Source organism: Musca domestica, unplaced genomic scaffold (genome assembly GCF_030504385.1).
Source record: "Musca domestica strain aabys unplaced genomic scaffold, Musca_domestica.polishedcontigs.V.1.1 3, whole genome shotgun sequence".
Lineage (NCBI taxonomy): Eukaryota > Metazoa > Arthropoda > Insecta > Diptera > Muscidae > Musca > Musca domestica.
Genome location: NW_026712299.1, coordinates 18,170,481 through 18,179,269, shown reverse-complemented (window position 1 = coordinate 18,179,269; position 8,789 = coordinate 18,170,481). Strand labels below are relative to the sequence as shown.

Below are 8,789 nucleotides of genomic sequence, written 5' to 3'. Positions count from 1 at the left end.
ACCAAATTTGGCATACTACCTTCTAGACTCAATTTGGTCTATTTCAATATTAGACGTTTGGTGCCCAATAAAAGGTAAATCGGACGAAGTTATATATGGGAGCTATATGCAAATCTGAATCGATCTCGATAAAATTTAGCAAAGGTATTTCTGAGCTGCATTTGATATATTTCCCCAAATATTGTTGTTACAGAGTGCATATTACGGCTGCGGAGGACAAAAATAACAAATCGGATGAACAATATATATGGGAAATATAGCTATATCTGAACCGATTTCGATCAAATTTGGCATACTTATTTTCAGGCCTAATTTGGTTGTATGTGCAAAATTCCATACTGATGGGCTGATATTACACGTTTGGTGCACAATAAAATGCAAATCGGGCGAAGATATATATGGGACCTATATCTAAAAGATTACCGATTACCTCCAATTTCAATAGGGTTCGTCCTTGGGCCAAACAAATGTTGTTTGGAAAATTTCATCTCAATCGGATAATAAATGCGACCTGACGGACGGACGGACAGACGGACTGACATCCATAAATCAACTCAGAAAGTGATTCTATGCAGATCATCAAAAGGAACTATGGGTCTATCTCGTTTCCTTTTGCCTGTTACAAACAAATACACAAAGACATAATACCCTGACCACCTTGTGGTGTAGGGTATAAAAAGACCTCAGTATCGAATTTCGGGATTAAAGCTCCACCGATTAACCTCATACCAAAGTTAGGATTTAGTACTATTCATACAATTGTAGAGCATATTTAAAAAACTACCACCATATCTCAAGTCCAAATATAAATAGAGACCTCAGTATTAAATTTAAAGATACCAGCCCTATCCCTATGCCCAATACAAAATTTAGTACAATTTAGAACTTTTCGTAACCACCGATTTCAACAGTGAAATCTATATCAAAATGCAGGATTTTAGCTCTATTCCTTTACCCAATACAAAATTTAGTACTTTTCGTACAATTGTAGTGCACATTTACAAAACCACCTCCATATCTTAAGCACAAATACAAACAATGACCTTAATATGAAGTTTGAGCATTCCAGTCTTATCCCTTCACCTAATGCTATATATATACAAATGTACAAATATAGTACACATTTCTAAAACCACCCCAATATATCAATTCCTGATACCAAGAGAGGCATCTATATAAAATTTCAGGATTTCAGCTCTAATCCTTTAACTAATACCAAATTCAGCACTATTTTGTTCTTTGAGTACAATTATAGTACACATTTTTAAAACCACCTCTACATCTAAATTCCAGACAACAACAGAGGGTTCAATATCAAATTAGAAGATACCAGCCCTATCCCTTCATCCAATACGAAATTTCAGATTGCAAGCACTATCTGTTCACCCAATACCACACTGTACCAAATATAGTACCATTAACAAAGATACCAATACAAACTGTCCAAATTTTCAGCTCCTTCCGTTCCCCCAAAATGTAGTCGTACCAAATTTACCACCATTTAGTACAGATCTTACACTCAGTACACATTTCCAAAACCTCATCCTTACATCAAATCCATTATTTCCAACTCTTGATTCTCCTACCAAATTTCAACATTTTACCTCTCTATCTTTACATAACTCCAAATGGTACCAAATTTAGTGCATTTTATTACTTTTTGTACAGGTGTTGTTCGAATTCCGAAAAACCCTTTTGTTTGTTTATCCCACACAACATCAAAGTCTTTTACTCCATTTCCAGTCCTTTTTTTTCCAAATACCAAAATTGATATTATTTAGTACTTTTTAGTACTTATTTCCATGTTCCCGCCATGTATAAACCGAACCGCACAAAATTAAATTTCCAGATCAATCCGTTCAACCAAATCTAAATTGTACCCAATTTAGTGCCATTTAGTACGGGTAAGTACAAATAATTTGTATCATTAAATAGAATATAAATGAGGATTCCAACCCTATTGGTTCACCCAAATCCAAATTGTACCAAGTTTTGTACCCTGTAGTACACATATGTACGAATTTCTAAAACTTCCTACATACCCCAATCCTAATTTTATTTCCAAATTTTAGGATTCCTCTATTAGTTCACCCAAAATTTAAATTGTACCAAATTTAGTACAATTTAGTATACATAAGTACGAATTTCCTAAAATCCTCAGTCCTAGAATGCAATGGTAATCTTATTTCTAAAATTCAGAGTTCCAGCTCTATCGATTCACCCAAATCGAATTGTATCATAATTAGTACTATTTTGTACTTTTTGGGCACATGAATGAGTAGTTACATTTCGAAAACTACCTCCATACGCCAATACTACAATGCATTTAGTAATTTTTATACAAATAAGTAACAATTTCGAAAATTACCTCCATATCCCAATCCTACTCTCCGCCACAAATTTTAGGATTCCAGATACATCCCAAATTTAAAGTGTCCCATGAAGCACACATAAGTACGAATTCCTAAAACTTTCTACATACCCCAATCGAAATTGTACCAAATTTAGTACCATTTCGTACTTTTCGTTCACATAAGTACAAATTTCGATAACTACCTCCATATCCCAATTCTACACTCCGCCAGTAATATTAATTTTAGATTCTAGGATTCCAGCTCCGTCCGTTCTTCCAAATTCAAATCGTCCCAAATTTAGTACCCTTTAGTACTTTTCGTGTACATGAGTACACACATCCAAGACTGCCTCTCTACATTGATCCCCTTTCCAAGAGTTGATTCCCTTTCCATATTTCAAGTTTTTAGATCAAACCTTCACATGATACGAAATGGTACCAAATGTAGTTCATTTTAGTGCTTTTCGTACACTTATAGTGCGAATTTCCAAAAGCCCTTTGGTACATCCATCATACACCACATTAAGAGTTCCAGCTCAATTTTTTTTGTCAAATATGTACAAAGGTTACCATATTTATTACTTTGTATTACTTTTCGTACCGATCCTGCATCTTTGACCATGTGTAACCTTCACCTCAGAGGATTTTAGTGAAAAATTGTAACCCCCAAGGAAGTCACCAAAAGGGTCTTTGGGATCTTATTAAATCTTAATTAAGGAAATAGAAGCCCTTTCCGGGATTTCCTATTTTTACATTTCAAATTATACCAGTTGTAAAAAATGAATTTTTACATTTTACTGTTAATAAATATTTATGTACACAAGACTATAAACATAGGATTTTTATAAAAAATTTTAAATATCAGTCTTTGCTAAATAATTTCGAATAAATAAAAATAAATAAATACCCCCATTGCTCTCTATGAATTCATATCCTCCATGGATATTTTACCCAATGCATAGGGTGCTCTGGAATTAGTTTTCACATAAAATATACCACTCTTGGGCTGTGAAGGCTCACCGCCCATGCGATAGTCCTGCGCGGACATACTATCACAATCCCATTTGGGATCACGGCTACGGCAACGTATACCCCAAAATCCAGCCGGTGATGTTATCGATTCGGCAAACATACGATAAGCCCTTATATGAGAACATCCGACATAGAAACACTTCCTTTGATATTTGCCATAATTTGGATAGAACGTGGCGTTGCCTGTGGGCTCCATGAAACCCAAATTGCCACTGGTTTGAATGCTCTCAACGTATTTGGCATCTGTAGGATCAATGCGAAATTCCGTGCTACGTCTACGGAATTTTGGTCCCGCCGGATCTAAAGCGAATATGGTGTTATAACGATTCGGCCAACTTTGTTTTCCAGCCGCCCCGGCAATTTGGGCTCCCAACGAATGTCCAATCAAATACATGTCATTGTAATTTATTCGCCCCTTTTCGTTCAGATGCTGGGTGAATCGGGCCAGATGACCACCGAAGGTTTCGATTAGTTTGACAACTCGAAAGTAGTTGATATTGGCTGCGTTGGCACTCCAATCGGCCACAATGACATTATAATCTCCGCGCTTCAAGTAGGCATTTTTCACATCCAAATTGAAGGACCCACGAGATTGACTCATCCAACCATGGATAATTATTCTGAAAGGAGAGAGAAAATAAAAGAAATGAGGAATATATATTTAAATAATAACACTGTGCAACACAAAAAATAATTAGAGGAAAAAATCGTCAGGTTATGAAAGTATAGTCGGATTAGGATTTCTTGGAATTCTAACATTGTTTTTGGCCCAAAATTTGAACTTTCAAGAGAGTCGCTAGGAACGTCTTTTCGTTTTTTTTTTTCAAAATAACGTTTAAATCTGCCTTTAAACGGCAAGATACTCTACTCTCTATATTAAAAGAATAATAAAGTAATTGACTGACTGATTGAATGTCTGACTGTCTGCCTGACTTAACGATTCAACAACGCCCAGACGAAACGGCTGAAGTTAGAAGAGATAAAACTCTGAAATTTGAAACTCACTGATGGAGTGTATGATAGATGTACCAAAGGGTTTCTGGAAATTCACACTATAAGTGTATGAAAAGTACTAAAATGTACTACATTTGGTACCATTTCGTATCATGTGAACAGTTAGAGCTAAAAACTCGAAATTTAGAATGGGAATCAAAGTTGAGAAGTAGGGTCAATGTACTAAGGTAGTTTTGGAAATGTGTACTCATGTATACAAAAAGTACTAAACAGCACTAAATTTGGAACAATTTAAAGGAAGGTATGGAGCTGAAATCCATAAATTTGAGATTTACATTACTGGTGGAGTGTTGGTTTGGGATATGCAGATAGTTTTTGAAATTTGTACTTATGTGTACGAAAAGAACCAAATGGTACAAATTTGGTACAATATGCTAAAATGTAGGAAGTTTTGAAAATTCGTACTTTTGGGTACTAAATGGTACTAAATTTTGTATAATTTAAATTTTAGGAGAACTAATAGAATTGGAACCTTAAATCTGCAAATAAGATTTATATTGGACTGTTTGTGTATGTAGATATGACAATTTGTATTTCATTGTATTAAATGGTACTAAATTTGGAAAAAATTGGATTTGGGCGAAACGGTAGATTTGGAATCCTTAAAGTTTAAATTGATATATGTGTGGGAGTGTAGGATTGTCGAATGTAGGAAGTTTAGCAAATTCGTTCTTATGTGTACTACATAGTGATAAATTTGATACAATTTGGATTTGGGTGGACCAATAGATGTGGAATCCTTAAATTGCTGTGGGAGTGTAGGATTGGGGTATGTAGGAAGCTTTGGAAATTTATACTTATGAGTACTAAATGATACTAAATTTGGTACAATTTGCATTTGGGTGAATCTATAGAGCTATAACCTAGAAATTGGGAAATACGATTTCTATTGGATTTCATGATGTAGGTTGTTATGGACATTTGTACTTATGTGCACTAAATGATACTAAATTTGAAATTTTGGGGAACATATAGTGATTGAAATTTGTGTAGCCTGGATATATGGAGGCGGGTTCGGAAATTCGTATTATTATTGTACGAAAAGTACTAAATGGTACTAAATTTGGTATTGGTGAAAGGATAGGGTTAGAATCCTCAAATTTGATATTAAATTGAAATATGGAGAAGCTTTGGATCCTGAAATTTTATATAGATGTCACTCTGGTTAATATATGGAGGTTGTTTTGGAAATGTGTACCATAATTGTTTGAAAAAAAATGGTACTAAATTTCTTATTGGGTGAAGGGATATAACTGGAATCCGGAATTTTGATATCGTGGTCTCTGTTGGTATCTGGAACTGAGATATGGATTTGTTTTTGGAAATATGTACTACAATTGTATGAGAAGTACTAAATAGTACTTAACTTGGTACAATTTGGTATTGGGTGAACATATAGTGATTGAGATCTGAAATTCGGTATTAGGGTTGCAGGTCATGTATTAAAATTTGATATGGATGTCACTGTTGATAACTGGGGTGGGTTTTTGAAGGTGTACTATAATTGTACTAAATGGTACTAAATTTGTGCTAAGGAATATGGCTGGAATCTTCAAATTTGATATTGAGGTCTCTTTTGGTATGTGAAATTGAGATATGAAGGTGGTTTTGGAAATATGAACTATAATTGTATGAAAGGTACTACATTTGGTACAATTTGGTATTGTGTGAACAAATGGTGTTTGGAATCTGAAAGCCTGGACATATGGAGGTAGTTTCAGAGATATGTACTATAATTGTACAAAAAGTTCTGAATTGTACTATATTTGGTATTGGGTGAAGGTATAGAGATTAAACTCTGAATTTTGATATTTAGATCACTGATAGTATCTGTGTTGAAGATTTCGGCTGTGGTATGGAAATGCGTCCTATATTCGTACCAAAAGTACTGAATGGCACTAAATTTGGCATTGGGTGAAGGGATAGAGCTGAAATCTTGAAATTTGATATAGATGTCACTTTTGGGTATGTGTTTAAGGGGCTGGTTTTGGATATGCGTACTATGATTGTATTAAATGGTACTACATTTAGTAATGGGGGAAATTAAAGAGCTGAAATCCCGAAATTGGATATTAAGGTCTCTGTTGGTATCTGATATCTGGGACATGGGAGTGGTTTCAGAAATTTGTTCTATTTCTAATTGTACGAAAAGTGCTAAAATAAAAAAAAAAAATGGTATTGGATGAAGGAATAGAGCCAGAATCCAAAATTTTGATATTAATGTCTGTATTGATATCTGGTGTTGAAATCTGGTGGTGGTTCAAAAAGTACTAAGCGGTACTAATTTTAGATCACTGTTGGTGTTTTGAATGGATAGATTGTTTTGGATAGGTGTACTTAATATTACTGAATATGGTATTAGGTGAAGGGATAGAGCTGAAATTCTGAATTCTGTTTCAACAGTTTACATATGGAGACGTTAAAATACTTTTGGACAGAAAATTTAGATGTGGGTCCAATGTGCAATGGTGTTTCCAATATCCTTCTCGGTAAACTTCAAAATGAAAGATTTTGAAGACTTTTGGACATTTTTCCTATTATTCTTTCCAAAAAATGAATATCTTGAATAATACTTATAGAACATTGAAAGTCTGAAAATTAAGTACGATGTATGAAGTTTTGATTAAAAAAATTTGTCAAATTGAAAAAATTTACTATTTTGTGTACTAAAAAGACCTAACACACGCTATTGGAACGAATCTGAAATTTTAAGGTGGGCTTTTCGGTAATGAAGTAGTGGGCTAATTTTATACGTAGTAAATACACATACCTTGTTGGATGCGAAGCATTCAGGCCACAAGTATAGATCGAATCATCGAAAAGACTTATTTCCCGGCCACAATCGGGAAAATCACGTTTAAATAAATAGAAATTCATTTGTAGCTTCGGTGCGGCATATGGCACCAGGTTGCGGAAGAATTTCTTCAAAAATGAGGTATCCAAATATTTCTTGGCTCCGCGGGGTTGACTTAAATAGTTGTCACACTTGTTCCATTCCATAAAATTATCTTCGCTATCTTCATCGTGTAGAAATTGATCATCGATTGGTTTCATTCTCAAGCTACTTAGATTTCGATTGCCTTCATTGGTGGCAATGTCATCTCCATAATCGTAATCATAATCCGTGGATGTTAATTCGGCGTCAACAACATCCTGTTGGGCCAGGGTGACTAAGAAAACAAAAAAAGCGACAATTTATTTCACATTTCTTTCATTGGGATTTACACACTGTCTTAATTGGCTGGGAACTTACAATATTTTGTTGTTGTTGTTGTCAGATAAATTGTTAAAGAAATAAATAAAAATAATTGCATTGTTTTGATTTGTGTTTTCTGTTTTTCTTTTTCTCTTTTCAATATTAACGTTCACTTAAAGCTTTTGAATTTTAAGCTTTATTAATATACTTTTAAATCTTGCTAAAAATATCCAATTCAGTTTTTTTCTTGTTTTTTGATATTTCAGAAATTCACGTTTAAAGTTCTTGTGTTCTTTATTTATTTATTCTCTGCAGGTATTATTTTTTTGCAGTCATCCAGCCAGCAATCACTACTTTTGTTTGTTTTGTTTCTGTTGTGTTCAGCGAGCGTTCCAATCGTTTTGTTTTGAATGCAATTTTTTGGTTCGTTCCCGCTAACACGTTTCGGATTTTTTCAAACTGCACTTGATGCCCGACTTGCGTATTCTATTCAGCTGCCAGAGTTTCATTCATGGTTTTATATGTTTTGGCCCCTTTGTGTTTTGGTTTAAACTTGTTTTAGGCTTTAAAGCCATATTTTTGCGCGTTCATTGCACGAGACTGATAGATAGTTTTGGGATTTTTTTGCTTTTTCCGTTCCATTACATCCCGTATTGCTCTGAATGAATTATTCGGAGTGCTATTATTGCAATTATTCATTTATGGAAAGTGTTTTTGTAGGTATTATTTGTTTTAGGTTTTTCTACTTTAGTTTAATTCAGAATTACTAATCAATGCGGAATTCGCTGTGAATTTGCTTTGAGTTAATCGTTTGACACGACCGGCCTAATAAAGAAACAAGTTTTTTTAGTGGAAGTACTAGAAGTGATGCTTGCGAATTTTATTTATAAATCGTGTGCTATGATTTTAATTCTGGCGGGAAATGCATCTGGCATTCTTAAAAAAAATTATGTTGGGGGAAATAAGACAGTTAAATGCCAAACTGCGGTAAAGAAATTTAAAATTGAGATGATTTGTTCGAAGTACAAGCCCCGTTGAGTCTTTATTAAATGCATTATTTAGCCGTAAAGAAAAGAACAAAAATTATGTACACATTTCGAGTTTAGAACGGTTGAAGTTAGAAACAAATAAAAAGCGGCTAAGTTTGACCGGGCCGTACTTTTAATATACTCCACTCTTTGGATGGAACTTGAA

At 34.2% G+C, this 8,789-nt stretch overlaps 1 protein-coding gene across 1 annotated transcript; it reads right to left on the bottom strand.

Annotated features, from left to right (window-relative positions):
• Nucleotides 1–3,111: 3,111 nt before the first annotated feature.
• LOC101889554 (phospholipase A1) lies at nucleotides 3,112–8,071 on the bottom strand. Its single transcript, XM_005189820.4, has 3 exons — nucleotides 7,653–8,071; nucleotides 7,170–7,569; nucleotides 3,112–4,005 (listed from the first exon to the last, which is right to left on the bottom strand). Exons 1-3 carry the CDS (start codon nucleotides 7,711–7,713, stop codon nucleotides 3,273–3,275), a joined length of 1,194 nt encoding a protein of 397 aa, XP_005189877.3. The 5' UTR covers nucleotides 7,714–8,071; the 3' UTR covers nucleotides 3,112–3,272.
• Between the last annotated feature and the right edge of the window lie 718 nt (nucleotides 8,072–8,789).

Excerpts from the sequence above, each read along its gene's own strand:
- LOC101889554 (XM_005189820.4), bottom strand. The coding sequence starts at position 7,713 with ATGCAATTATTTTTATTTATTTCTTTAACAATTTATCTGACAACAACA. Across the intron at positions 7,570-7,652 it reads AACAACAACAACAAAATATT|TCACCCTGGCCCAACAGGAT; the intron begins GTAAGTTCCCAG and ends TTGTTTTCTTAG. Across the intron at positions 4,006-7,169 it reads AATGCTTCGCATCCAACAAG|AATAATTATCCATGGTTGGA; the intron begins GTATGTGTATTT and ends CTCTCCTTTCAG.